Genomic DNA, 15203 nt, shown 5'->3' with positions numbered 1-15203 from the left:
TACACACGGCTCTCCCCGTTCTTCAGCTCCGGGGACCGATCGCCACACTCCAGCGGCGATCGGGTCCGCGGGACCCGCGGTCCCGGAGCTTCGGACCGGGTCGCGGGCGCGCGTCCGCGACCCACGACTGGGTACTAGTACAGGACGTACCTGTACGTACATGTGCCCAGCCGTGCCATTCTGCCGACGTATATGTGCAGGAGGCGGTCCGGAAGTGGTTAAGTTGCCTCGCTGACAAAAAAAAAAAAAAAAGACTATGTACATCTGTTCTGTCATAGAGGTTTCTCTTTACCCGTTAGTATTTGTATGTGCAGCATACAGTCCTGGCACAATTCTGTGCACGTGTGCGGGAGTTACGACATCTGGTCCTGGCCAATCAACCGGCTGAAGGCCCTACTCTGGCGGGACAGTAAAAGGAGAAACAGCACATTCATGAGGATCCCTCTGTTACGCCAGAACACACAATGAGATTATCCGACAAATGATCGCCCGTTTTTTTTTTTTTTTTTCCTGCATGCCACTCTCCATATCGAAAACTAACAGGTTACCAAAGTACGAATTTCTCACATGGCAGAATACAAATTTGGAAGTGATGTAATGTATTTGTATCGTATTTACGGATGAAAACTGTGCTGATTAAATAAAAAATCATACGAGAATTCTTTTTGCGTTTGTCCCTTTGGAAAATTTTGGACGAAAGCTGTGTACCAACGATCAGATCTTAGGATCGATTTGAAAGCGATATTTTTTGTACAATAATCTGATCGGCTTTATTCTTTTCTCCCCTCCCATCAGCATGTTCCCAGCACTGTAACAAACCTGATTGGCTCTTTGTGCTGATTCCCCCCCCCCCCCCAAGCTCTGCTGTACAGAGACTGCAAGAGGCCGATATCAAGTCATATTAAGCTACTGATAATGTTTGGCATTAAACAAAAAAACAAAAACAAAAAAATAGATTTAGGGATGTTGTATTTTCCTAGATTTCAGCTTTAAAGTCTAGCGAATGAGGTCAGATAACTCAGCACTAAACTGAAATCAACCATATAGTAAATTCTAATGATTGTACAAGCCATATATAGAATCAGGACACTTGACTCGGATTGGGTCATTATTTAAGGAGAAAGCCGTCTTTCAGCTGATCTTCGTTTTCCAGAACAAAGCTTGCTGTTCCAGTGTAGTAAGCGTGGCCAGAGACCTCCACGATCACAGCTTTATGTTCCCCACACACGGTCTCCTGAGTAAAGAGATGATTGTGTCAGAAGAAAATCATCCATCCATAATAATCCATTCAGTGTACTTCTAATGCTATGAACCAATACAATGTTACTTAAAGTTTTGTTTTCTAAATTCCAGCTCCCCTATGTACCAATATAACATTAATAAACTTTATTTGCAAACATAAAACAGCTTTCTAATAATTCTACAAAGCTTACCTGACTCTCTTCATAGCTGTTAAAACACACTGCTTGATTACTTCTGCCTTACTTCCTGGTCAGACTTTAGGTCATGACACAGGAAGGAGTTAACCAGAGTGTAGATGCAAGGCGTGCGCTAATGAGGTCAGCTGGTCAACTCCTTCCTGTGTCATGACCTAAAGTCTGACCAGAAAGTAAGGCAGAAGTAATCGAGCAGTGTTTAACCACTTCTGGACCGGATCACGCGATATACATCGGCACTTTGAAGAGGGATATCCGTTATGGCAGCAGCTAGCTACCATAACCCCAGTATCCTCTTCTTCGGGGAGCAGTCCGGTTTCTTATTAGCGTGGTCTCTGCAGTGGGTTCACTTTGAATCGGCCGTGGGAAAGGGCCCCCTGCTGCTTACCGGAGTTGTCTGTAGCAGCAGAGGCGATCAGGTCCTTCTTCCTCTGTGGCATGGAGCTGAGTGAGGGGAAGATGGCACCCACCCGTTTCCATACCATTGCAGGGTGGAAGCAAAGTCAAAACGTAGCTTCCGCCCCAATGCTCTTAAAGCGGTTGTAAACCCGCGATTCATTTTTTTTTCCACCTGAAAGGCAAAAGCCATAATGAGCTACTATGCACCGCATATTAGCTCATTATGAAATACTTACCTCGGAACGAGGTGAGAGGAACTTACCTGGTCCACGCCGAGCGAGATGTCATCTTGCTCCGGCGTGTCTTCCGGGTATCGCCGCTCCAGCGCTGTGATTGGCTGGAGCGGCGATGATGTCACTGGCTGACTTCAATTCGGCAAGGTCCGGCGGCTGTTGGTCCTTTAGCCGAGGACCCCCGCTGCGCATGCGCCGCTGCAATCAGCGGCGCATTGCGGGGGGAATATCTCCTAAACCGCGCAGGTTTAGGAGATATTCTTTATACCTACAGGTAAGCCTTATTATAGGCTTACCTGTAGGTAAAAGTCATAAAGTAGGGTTTACAACCACTTTAAAAGCAAAAATGACATTTAATATTTATTTATTTATTGCATTTTAGTGTAAATACGGCAAGGTTTTTGTTTTTTTCCCCCCTTCGGACCACATATGGAATTAAAGAGAGAAAAAAAAAAAAACACCTCACTTCACCATCCTAAAATATAACAATCACAAGTGAGTTTATGCAAGAATATGTATATTTAGTTTTAAATCATTATAATTATTTACTTTTTGTGAACATGACAGTTTATCTCTCTCAAAATCTCTGCATTTGACTTTGTGGGTCTGTCCATCTGCTGTAGACGTTATGAAGGGTTCTATGCTCTAGTTTGGGTTTTATTTATTTTGAATTATAGAGAACGGAGCAGGAGATGCTGGAATGCCCAAATCTCCCAAGTGGACAGGAATAGTGTTAGTAGGGAGATCCCATGCTGGAATATCTGATGTATAAGAAACCAGGGGCTGACTAAGCCCACCAGCCCCCCCCCCCCCCCCCCCATAGCAAAAATATCACTTTTGGGTGCATGGACCCATCATTTTATTTTCTAAAGGATTTCAAATTAATAAAGAATGTGTTCTTCAAATACCTTAACAGCCTTCCCAGTAAATAAGGATTCGGTGGCTCCACTCTTAAAAGTCCTTGTTTGATCTAGTTGTATTAGACCTTTGTGGTACTGTAAGGCAATCCGAGCGGTCACACCAGACCCAGTAGGACTGCGATCAACCTAAAGAGTTTAAAAAAAAAAAAAAGGGAAGAAGAATGAAAAAGCAAGAGATTCCACCCTAAAATATGAGTGTGTATATGTACAGTAAAACCTTGGTTTGAGAGCGTTTGCAAGACATGCACACTATCTAAAATACATTATGACTTGATGTACAAGCGAAGAGAGGCGCCTCTTACATTAACCACTTTGATATACAAGTGCTTTGGATTACAAGCATGCTTCTGGAACAAATCATGCTCTCAATCCAAACTTTTAGTGTGTGTGTGTGTGTGTGTGTGTGTGTGTATGTATGTGTGTGTGTATGTATGTGTGTGTGTGTGTGTGTGTGTGTATGTATGTGTGTGTGTATGTATGTGTGTGTGTATGTATGTGTGTATGTATGTATGTGTATATATATATATATATATATATATATATATATATATATATATATATATATATAATGTGCGTGTCTTTAACGAAAACAGTCCTAAAGGAACACAAAAAGTTAGCAAGATCCAACACATGGAAAAAAAATGAACTGGGAAGAGGATACTATAGAATAGTATGTGACCATTTGGCTACTGTGGGACCACTTTAACCACTTAAGGACCGCCTAACGCCGATATACGTCGGCAGAATGGCACGGCTGGGCACAGGCACGTACAGTTACGTTGTCCTTTAAGTGTCCAGCTGTGGGTTGCGCTTGCGACCCGGTCCAAAGCTCCGTGACCACGCCTGTGGGACCCTGATCGCCGCCGGTGTCCCGCGATCGGTCACAGGATCTGAAGAACGGGGAGAGGTGAGTGTAAACACACCTTCCCCATTCTTCTCTGTGGCAGTGACACTGATCGTCTGTTCCCTGTTATAGGAAACGACGATCAGTGACATCACACGTTCAGCCACGCCTCCCTACAGTAATATTCACTCACTTAGGGCACACTTAACCCCTTAGCGCCCCATAGTGGTTAACCCCTTCACTGCCATTTTCTCAGTGCATTTTTATAGCACTATTCACTGTGAAAATGACAATGGTCCCAAAAATGTGTCCGACAATGTCAGTCACAAAAAAAAAAAAAACCCACACGCTGACCCCCGCCATTACTAGTAAAAAAAAAAAATTATTAATAAAAATGCCATAAAACTATCCCCTATTTTGTAAACACTATAGCTTTTTCGCAAACCAATCAATAAACGCTTATTGCGATTTTTTTTACCAAAAATAGGTAGAATACGTATCGGCCTAAACTGAGGAAAAAAATCGTTTTTTTATATATTTTTGGGGGATATTTATTATAGCAAAAAGTAAAAAATATTGAATTTTTTCCAAAATTGACGCTCTATTTTTGTTTATAGCAAAAACCGCAGAGGTGATCATATACCACCGAAAGAAAGCTCTATTTGTGGGAAAAAAAGGGACGTAAATTTTGTTTGGGAGCCACGTCGCACGACCACGCAATTGTCAGTTAAAGCGACGCAGTGCCGAATCGCAAAAAGGGGCAAGGTCCTCAACCTGTATAATGGTCTGGGGTTTAAATGGTTAAACCCTCGGCTGAATTTCAGCTCTAATGGTACCATCTGAAGATTCAGAATAATATAGTCATGAGATATACACAGTTAGGATACCTTTCCCTTCCCTAGTGCCTCAAAAAAGTATACATACCCCTTGAAATTTTCCCAATTTTTTTTTATTTATTTATAACAGAGAGGCTGGCCCCCGGGGGCCATAACAAACAGTAAAGCATTACAATCGCAACAGTACAACTGATAACATCACAAAACAGATACTCCACCAGTGCAAGCACAGCTCAGACAGGAAACAGGGGTCTTTAGGTGGCATGTCTACGGGGAAATATTACCCCGTCAAAGCTACAATAAAACCCAACCCTGTCCCCCACCCAGTGCGGAGCGTCGGAGAGGACATGAAATTTGGCGCCCCGCGGGCCCAGCCTCCCATCTCATTTTCCTGTATATCGAGAGGAGGGGAGAAGAAATGAGAGAAAAGACAGTAAAGTAGGATGAAGAAAGAAGAACAAGGTGGTGCCCAGAGGGGGCACCCAGAAGTGGGGGAGGGGGGGGGGATCAGGAGAGGCAGGCACGCCCGAACACGGACGCACAGGGTCACCCTCGCACCCACGGCAATCTCCCGGGGCGGAAGGGATTTTATGTGATAGACCAACACAAAGTGGCACATAATTGTGAAGTTGAAGGAAAATAATAAATGGTTTTCCAATTTTTTTTTGGAAGCTCGGGTCGGCTCGGCTCTATTCGGGGGCCTGCGCACTGGCGCCGAATAGAGCCGAGCCGACCTTCCTTCGGGAAGTCGTGACACGTTGTGTGCGCCGTCGTTTAGCATGTCAATCAATTGGCATGACAATAGGAACGCCCACTTCCGCGTGATTCTCTACCCGGAAGCCGCAGTGAATTCCACGGCTAAACGCTATCTACGAGGAAAAAAAAAGGTCAGTGTCATTTTATAGGCAGGACTGGGCTGGATGTACTGTTAGAAATTTTTTATAGGGTGAACCTCCACTTTAAGTTAGAAGCTGATTGGCTCCTATGCACAGCTGCACCAGATTTTGCACGCTCTAGTTTTAGTAAATGAACCCCAATGTATCGGTCGGTCTACTTATGATGAATAAACTATGACATCATTTTACATAGATCCCTTTTAACATGTTCTGTGTAATTTACACTCTTAGGGCCAGATTCACAGAATAGATACGACGGCGTATCTCAGATACACCGTTGTATCTCTCAGAGTATCTATGCGGCTGATTCATAGAATCAGTTACGCATAGATAGCCCTAAGATCCAACAGGTGTAATTGACTTACACCGTCGGATCTTAGGATGCAATACTTCGGCCGCCGCTGGGTGGAGTTCACGTCGTTTTCCTGCGTCGGGTATGCTAATGAGCATTTACAGCGATCCACGACGGTATTCGCGTTCATTACGTCGTCGCTAGTAATTTTTTCCCGTCGCAAAGTTACTCATGATTTTACATACCTTAACTTTACACAAGCCATGTTAAAGTATGGCCGTCGTTCCCGCTTCTAATTTCAATTTTTTTTTGTTTTTGCGTAAGACGTCCGGGAATACGAAACGCCGTAACTCACGTCGCCGTTCAAAAAAATTACATCACATCGCGCAAAGCACGGCGGGAATTTCAAAACTGAGCATGCGCAGTACGTCCGGCGTGGGAGCGCGCCTAATTTAAATGGTACACGCCCCATTTGAATTGGGCGGGCTTGCGCCGGACGTGTTTACGATACACCGCCGCAAGTTTACAGGTAAGTGCTTTGTGGATCACTTACACTGAAAACTTGCGGCGGTGTAACGTAAACGGGTTACGTTGCGCCGCCGCAATTGTACCAGAATCTGGCCCTTAGTACCTTTCAAAATGTAATAAATGTGATTAAACAAAGCAAGACAAGCTGATCACTTAGGGACCAAGGGCATTCCTCATGCATCCTAGAGTCCAACCCCAGCAGGCGCACACCCACAGATTTAAAGTTTTTTTTGGCAAATTGTAAACTAATTTAGAAGCGTATTTTCCCTTAAATTATATATGCAGTGTATGCGTTAATGATTAATGACATTGAGATTATGTATAATTTATTATTTCTCACATTTCATCCATGAGATGAAAAAAAAAAAAAAACAACTTCTTAGAATTTTTTGAGTAATGACTACCAAAATGTTATGAAGATAAGAGAGAAAAAACAGAGTGCAGAGTTCAGGAGTGCGCTACATAAAGAATGCAGGGCTAAGGGGTGCGCTACATAAAGAATGCAGGGCTAAGGAGTGCGCTACATAAAGAATGCAGGGCTAAGGGGTGCGCTACATAAAGAATGCAGGGCTAAGGAGTGCGCTACATAAAGAATGCAGGGCTAAGGGGTGCGCTACATAAAGAATGCAGGGCTTAGGGGTGCGCTACATAAAGAATGCAGGGCTAAGGGGTGCGCTACATAAAGAATGCAGGGCTAAGGAGTGCGCTACATAAAGAATGCAGGGCTTAGGGGTGCGCTACATAAAGAATGCAGGGCTAAGGGGTGCGCTACATAAAGAATGCAGGGCTAAGGAGTGCGCTACATAAAGAATGCAGGGCTAAGGAGTGCGCTACATAAAGAATGCAGGGCTAAGGGGTGCACTACATAAAGAATGCAGGGCTAAGGGGTGCACTACATAAAGAATGCAGGGCTAAGGAGTGCGCTACATAAAGAATGCAGGGCTAAGGAGTGCGCTACATAAAGAATGCAGGGCTAAGGAGTGCGCTACATAAAGAATGCAGGGCTCAGTTGTGCCCATCCAATGCAACCTCACCTGGGCAGGGTATCAGAGAGAAGAGAGGAAGAGAGCTGGCCGGATCACCACACAAAAGTCAGCGTCACCCGCTGTGACAGTTTTAATTTGAATTGCCGGGTTCCCGCCATCACATAAGTCCTGCCTCCTGGAGCGGCTCCTGTCTGTGATAGACAGCACATGTCTCGGCATTGGACAAGTGTGCTGTCTATCAAAGGAGCCAAACCAAGAGGCGGGACTTTGTGTCATATCGGGCGACGCAGGCCTGGCACCCCCCCCAGTGTGTGGCACCCGTATGTAAGGGTTTACAACCACTTTAAACACCGGGACCTGCTGACAGTTAAGTTCCTGGGTTTGTGTGGCTGAGCCGTTCTTAGCATTCCTTTGACTGGACTGATCACTGTAGCGACTTGTAACCAACACTGCCAAATGAATAGGCCTGTGTACTGATATTTGAAACACGTCCAACTATTATTTTTTTTATTTCCGCAAACTTTCATATTAAATCAATTCATAGAGATTTAGGTAACCATCACCCCACTTAAAGGAGACCGGACCTGAAGGCTTCTATTTTTAACCTTTGCTAAAAATGCTGGCTACTTTCCCTCAGGGTTACTACACAGAGGACTTTGTTATTCGGCAGTGGCGATCTTTCTGGAAATACATTTTAATGTGCACAGAATATTTCTTGCCAGCCTTCAAGGTCCTTATATATGGTCGTCATCTTTCGGAGCAGATTAAAGTGTATGTAAACCCCAACAATTGAAGTGGTTCAAAAGGCTGGAGTTTTATTTACCTTAATGCATTCTCTACATTAAGGTAAAAAAATGACACCTTCTGGGTGTACGGAATTATAAAGCTTGTCCGAATGTTCAGGAAAAAGGAGGCAAAGAGCTGAAGTTACACTCAGTAAGGAGAGCTCTGAGAGCTGATTGGAGGAAAGAGACACACCCCTCTTCACACAGCACACAGGAGCACAGCTGAGGCGGTCACTCTGCTGGAGATCCCTCCCCTGTCACCTTTTTTCTCTTGGTGTCAAGAAACTTGTCAGAACCGATTCATGCTCACAGCAGAGGAACGAAGCAGCAGACAGAATTGACACTTAACCACTTAAGGACCGCCTCCTGCACATTTAAGTCGGCAGAATGGCACAGCTGGGCACAAGCACGTACATGTACGTCCTCTAAAGCGGACGGAAAGCAGCATACTAGCGTTAGCAACAGTATGCCTTTATTTTATTTTTTTCCGCTGTACTCACAGTTTAGTTAAGTTTCAGACTCACGCGAGGAGTAGGCGTTCCTATGAAGAGGGGAACATGATTGACGGCTGGCTATGGCACGTCACACTTCCCAAAAATAGCCGAAATAGGACTTGGATCTTCACGGCGCCTGCGCAGTCAGCTCCTCGTCTGTGCGCAGGCGCCGTATAGCGCCTTGAAGAGCCGAGTCCTACTACGGCTATTTTCGGGAAGCGTGACGCACTATAGCCGGCCGTCAATCATGTTCCCTCTGCATAGGAACGCCAACTCTGAACGCCAAGTCTGAAACAAAACTAATGGATTGAACTGAGTACAGCGCAAAAAAAATAAAATAAAGGCATACTTTAGCTGACGCTCGTATGCTGGATGGCATGGTAGAGTTGTTTTTTAGGGTGAACCTCCGCTTTAAGGGCCCAGCCGTGGGTCGCGGGTGCGCTCCCGCGACCAGGTCCGTAGCTCCGTGACCGCGGGACCCGATCGCCGCTGGAGTCCCGCGATTGGTCCCCGGAGCTGAAGAACGGGGAGAGCTGTGTGTAAACACAGCTTCCCTGTTCTTCACTGTGGCGCCGTCATCGATCGTGTGATCCTTTTATAGGGAAACACAATCGATGACGTCACACCTACAGCCACACCCCCCTACAGTTAGAAACACAAACGAGGTCACACATTACCCCTTCAGCGCCCCCTTGTGGTTAACTCCCAAACTGCAATTGTCATTTTCACAACAAACAATGCATTTTAAATGCATTTTTTGCTGTGAAAATGACAATGGTCCCAAAAATGTGTCAAAATTGTCCGAAGTGGAAAAAAAATAAAAAAAATAAATAAATAAATAAATAAATAAATAAATAAATAGCTGATCGCCGCCATTAGGAGTAATAAAAAAAATGCAATAAAACTATCCCCTATTTTGTAAACGCTATAAATTTTGCGCAAACCAACCGATAAACGCTTATTGCGATTTTTTTTTTTACAAAAAATAGGTAGAAGAATACGTATCGGCCTAAACTGAGAAAAAAAATGTTTTTTTTTTTATATATTTTTGGGGTATATTTATTATAACAAAAAAATATTGAATTTTTTTCAAAATTGTCGCTCTATTTTTGTTTATAGCGCAAAAAAATAAAAACCACAGAGGTGATCAAATACCACCAAAAGAAAGCTCTATTTGTGGGTAAAAAAGGACGTCAATTTTGTTTGGGAGCCACGTCGCACGACCGCGCAATTGTCAGTTAAAGCGACGCAGTTCCGAATCGCAAAAACTGGCCGGGTCTTTTAGCTGCCTAAAAGGTCCGGGTCTTAAAGCGGGAGTTCACCCTAAAAAAAAAATTTAAGATTAGATTGATGCTCATTTTGTCAAGGGGAATCGGATAGTTTTTTTAAAAACAAAGCCGTACTTACCGTTTTAGAGAGCGATCTTCTCCGCCGCTTCCGGGTATGGTCTTCGGGACTGGGCGTTCCTTCTTGATTCACAGGCTTCCGAGGGTCGCATCTATCGCGTCACGAGTAGCCGAAAGAAGCCGAACATCGGCGCGGCTCTATACGGCGCCTGCGCACCGACGTTCGGCTACTTTCGGAAAATCGTGACGCGATAGATGCGACCGTCGGAAGCCTGTCAATCAAGAAGGAACGCCCAGTCCCGCAGCCCATACCCGGAAGTGGCGGAGAAGATCGCTCTCTTAAACGGCAAGTACTGCTTCGATTGTAAAAAAAAACTACCCGATTCTCCTTGACAAAATGAGCCTCAATCTAAGGTTAAAAATTGTCATTTCCGGGTGAACCTCCACTTTAAGTGGTTAACTGAGATGAGCACACACTATAGAGGGAAATGCTTTGTTGTTTTTTGCTTTGGGTCAATAGATTGCTACCTGGGAATCTGCGAAGATACAGATGTTGGCAGTGGGCTCCTCGCTGTATGCATCCTTTCCATCAGTCAGTATTGTGCCATATAAGAAAGCCAGATCTTCGCTGTCTGGATGGCTGATTTTAACCTGAAAAAGAAATCCAAAAGACCATTCAGTAAACATTTACAATGAGAGAGAAGGTTAGTTTTATTATGTGCTGAAGTAAGAAATATTAGTATCTGTTAATCTATTAGTGGTGGGACAGGAGAACAGATTACTGGGCACAAAAGACCGGAGTGGTCAGTGGATTGGAAGGACCCTACCTGAGCCTTCATAGCATCAGTCACTGCAGCTGCAGCATCTACCAGATCCCTGGTCTTAGAGGTGCACACATCCAGGCCAAACCTCTGTGCACTTACAAAGGCATAGAAGGCTCCTCCATATGCTATGTCCACTACTACTGTCCCATGGCCAGGAACATCCACCGGGACATCTGCACACAAAACATCAGCAGAGCATCAGTTTAAGAGAGAGGTTGTGTTTAAAGAATAAAGATAGCCTTACACTCAGTGGTGGCCCATCGCCCCCCTAATCTGCGCCCGGCCCTTAATCTACACGCAGGGCACCAGACGCATGGATTTCAATGTTTTTTTTTTTTTTTTAAGCACACGATTAGAGCCTGAGGCTTCAAAAAAGTGTGGGCTTGGGGCGCAATGAGCCCACCCAGTTGTGTGATAATAGCGAATTAATATTTGCTATTGTCTTACTGATTCTCCTCCCGGCCTATCAGGAAGCGGGACCCGAGACCCGGATGGCCAGGGAGTCTTAGGACTCAGGATATGCCCCGTCTCTTCCCTCTGCAAGCTGGAGCGCGACGCAGCAGCCCTACCCCGGATCCTCGTCATCTGCCGTAAGGTAAGGCCTCTGATTGCTGCCTTACCTTTTGTCTCTGGTGGGGGTGGCATTAGTGCGAGTTGGGGGGGGGCAGGCTTGTTAGGGGCGGACTTTACTACTGCTTTAAAGCCCAACTCCAGACTATGATTTTTAACAAATATTTATATACATATTTTCTTTACTTACAGATGCGCCCATTGTGAGCACCGTATAAACATATATCCACTATAACCCCCTGGACTTACAATATTCATATAAGATATGCAATATAGTTATACAATTTAAAAGGACAATTTCACCTTTACAGATAATGCACATATTTTTGCTACATATTGCTATGTACAGAGTGTAGGGTTCAGAAGTGCATTATGTACAGAGTGCATTATGTGCAGAGCTCAGGATTATGCTATGTACAGAGTGTAAAGCTCGGGATTATGCTATGTGCAGAGTGCAGTGCTCAGGAGTGCATTATGTACAGAGTGCAGTGTTCAGAGCTCAGGATTATGCTATGTGCAGAGCTCAGGATTATGCTATGTACAGAGTGTAAAGCTCAGGATTATGCTATGTACAGAGTGTAAAGCTCAGGATTATGCTATGTACAGAGTGTAAAGCTCAGGATTATGCTATGTACAGAGCTCAGAATTATGCCATGTGTAGGGCTCAGGAGTATGCTATGTACAGAGTGTAAAGCTCAGGATTATGCTATGTGCAGGGCTTGGGAGTGCATTATGTGCAGAGCTCAGAATTATGCTATGTACAGAGTGTAGGGTTAAGGATTATGCTATGTACAGAGTGTAGGGTTCAGGATTAGGCTATGTACAGAGTGCAGGGCTCAGGAGTGCATTATGTGCAGAGCTCAGGATTATGCTATGTGCAGAGTTCAGGATAATGCTATGTGCAGAGTGCAGGGCTCAGAAGTGCATTATGTGCAGAGCTCAGGATTATGCTATGTGCAGAGTGCAGGGTTCAGGAGTGCATTATGTGCAGAGCTCAGGATTATGCTATGTACAGAGTTCAGGAGTGCATTATGTGCAGAGCTCAGGATTATGCCATGTGCAGAGCTCAGGATTAGAGGTCGACCGATATATCGGCCGGCCGATATATCGGGCCGATATTCAGTCATTTTGGAGAAATCGGCATCGGCCGATTATTATCCATATGTGGCCGATATTTAGCAGATCTGCATCAGCAGAGTGTGGAGAAGGAAGGAGGAACATGGGGTTCCCCCTCCCTTCTCCACACTGTCTGCAGAGCAGTGCTGTGTGTGAAGGAGAATGGAGCTGTCTGACTGATGTCGGGGTGGGCGGGACCCGGGGTGGGCGGGACTCAGCTGTCCAACACCAGCCAATGGGATGAGATCATTGGCTGGATAGCTGCTGGGTCCCGCCCACCCCGGGTCCCGCCCACCTCCAACATCACGATGAATCTGAGCTCCTCTCTCTCTCTGCTCTCACAGTTTCACAGCACATAATGTAGCTGAATGTGTGAAACTCTCTCTTCATACAGTTTCACAACTGCTGCAGAGAGAAAGAGGAGCTCAGATTCGTTGCGATGCTGAAGGTGGGCGGGACCCGGGGTGGGCGGGACTCAGCAGCTATCCAGCCAATGATCTCATCCCATTGGCTGGTGGACAGCTGAGCCCCGCCCAACCCGGGTCCCGCCCACCTTCAGCATCGCAACGAATCTGAGCTCCTCTTTCTCTCTGCAGCAGTTGTGAAACTGTATGAAGAGAGAGTTTCACACATTCAGCTACATTATGTGCTGTGAAACCTGCCAGTGCCATCTGCTAATGCCAACCAGCCAGTGCCACCTGCCAATGCCATCCAGTGCCACCTGCCAATGCCATGCCAACTAGTGCCACCTGCCAATGCCAACTAGTGCCATCTGTTAATGCCATCCAGTGCCACCTGTCAATGCCATCCAGTGCCACCTGCCAGTGGCAACGCCATCCAGTGCCACCTGCCAATACCATCCAGTGCCACCTGCTAATGCCATCTAGTGCCATCCAGTGCCACCTGGCATTGCCAATGCCATCCAGTGCCACCTGCCAATGCCATCCAGTGCCATCTGCCAGTGCCATCTGCCATCCAGTGCCAACTAGTGCCACCTGCCAAGGCCATCCAGTGCCACCTGCCAATTAGTGCCACCTGCCAGTGCTAACTATTGCCAATTAGTGCCACCTGCCAGTACCATCCAGTGCCACATGCCAATTAGTGCCACCTGCCAGTGCCAATTAGTGCCACCTGCCAGTGCCAATTAGTGCCACCTGCCAGTGCCAATTAGTGCCATTCAGTGCCACCTGCCAATCAGTGCCATCTGCTTTTGCCAATTGGTTCCATCCAGTGCAATCTGCCAGTGCCAATTAGCGCCACCTGCCAAAAAATAAAAAATCGGCCTAAAATATCGGCCGCAAAAATCGGCATCATATATCGGCCATCGGCCGCCCCAAATTCTAAATATCGGCATCGGTATCGGCCAGAGAAAAACCCATATCGGTCGACCTCTACTCAGGATAATGCTATGTGCAGAGTGCAGGGCTCAGGAGTGCATTATGTGCAGAGCTCAGGATTATGCTATGTGCAGAGTGCAGGGTTCAGGAGTGCATTATGTGCAGAGCTCAGGATTATGCTACGTACAGAGTGTAGGGTTCAGGAGTGTGTTACATGCATTGAGTGCGTTGAGTGCAGGGTTCAGGGGTGCTTTGCATACAGAGTTCAGGCGTGTGCTGCGTAAAGAGCGCAGGGTTTAGGGGTGCGATATGCACAGAGTGCAACCCCAACCTCTTCCCAGAAGCTCTCCTGCATCTCTCGCTCTCCTACCTTGCCTCCCAGTGTAGGCGGCTCTGCCTCACCTTGCAGGGAGCGGGAGTGGAGCGTGAGAGCTGGATGTAGCGGGAAAGCGTTCTGCCACATTCCAGCTGCAGAACTGGGAGAGAGGGCCACATGACAAGACTGAAGGGCCAGATTTCTGTTTGACAAATGTGGTTAAAAAAAAAGGGAAATAGAAGAGATCAGATCTGCACAATGGGTACAGTGGAAGTACTAGTAACCAAGGGTCTCCGGGACGGAGGATAATGCGATAACAGACAGTACAGAGGGTGATGTGATGTCACAGCGCAGGGGGCGATGTGATGACATATATTGAAGAAGATGACATAATCATTATAATAATACCAATATGATGATAACAATTACCTGTGCAGAGGGCGAAGGCTGGTACACTATGGAAGCGTACACGCCCACTGCGCCCCTCATTATGGGAGACGTAGGCCTGCACCACTCCGCAGGGGCAGTGTATATTAACAGGAGTGTCCCGCCCCTGCGGTTCCACCAGCCCATAATCCACAGCGAAGCGGCCCAGGGCGATGACGGCGTGCCCACACATGGTGCTGTAGCCCTCATTGTGCATGAACAGCACCCCTAGGTGGGCCTCCGGCACCTCGCTGGGCACCAGCAGAGCCCCGTACATGTCCCGATGCCCCCGGGGCTCCAGCATCAGCAGGCGGCGGACCCAGTCCATGTTTTCCCGCACCCAGCGCCTCTTCTCCAGAACCGTGCTCCCCTCCGGCACCGGGGCTCCACTCAGAACAATCCGAAGCGGTTCCCCGCCCGTGTGCATGTCCACCACCGACAGCACCGGCCCATCATTCGGGGGTAAGCGAAACTTCAGCGCCGACATGATACTTCACCACAGGACTGCCACGGTATTGTGACAGATTAGGCGACCCGTCAGAAAGTGTAACGAAAGTGACGTTTCGTCGCCGCCATCTTGCTACACCCCGCACTCCTCCGGCGGCGGCCATCTTTAGTG

General features: G+C 46.5%; 1 protein-coding gene across 1 annotated transcript; it reads right to left on the bottom strand.

The window, feature by feature from the left end:
* Positions 1-952: 952 nt before the first annotated feature.
* On the bottom strand, positions 953-15116 carry L3HYPDH (trans-L-3-hydroxyproline dehydratase). Its single transcript, XM_040332404.1, has 5 exons — positions 14588-15116; positions 10823-10992; positions 10524-10646; positions 2977-3114; positions 953-1234 (listed from the first exon to the last, which is right to left on the bottom strand). The coding sequence occupies exons 1-5, from the start codon at positions 15069-15071 to the stop codon at positions 1109-1111; spliced, it is 1041 nt and encodes a 346-aa protein (XP_040188338.1). The 5' UTR covers positions 15072-15116; the 3' UTR covers positions 953-1108.
* Between the last annotated feature and the right edge of the window lie 87 nt (positions 15117-15203).

Source organism: Rana temporaria, chromosome 13 (genome assembly GCF_905171775.1).
Source record: "Rana temporaria chromosome 13, aRanTem1.1, whole genome shotgun sequence".
NCBI lineage: Eukaryota > Metazoa > Chordata > Amphibia > Anura > Ranidae > Rana > Rana temporaria.
Note: the sequence above shows the minus strand (reverse complement) of the source record. Positions and strands in the feature narration are given on the sequence as shown.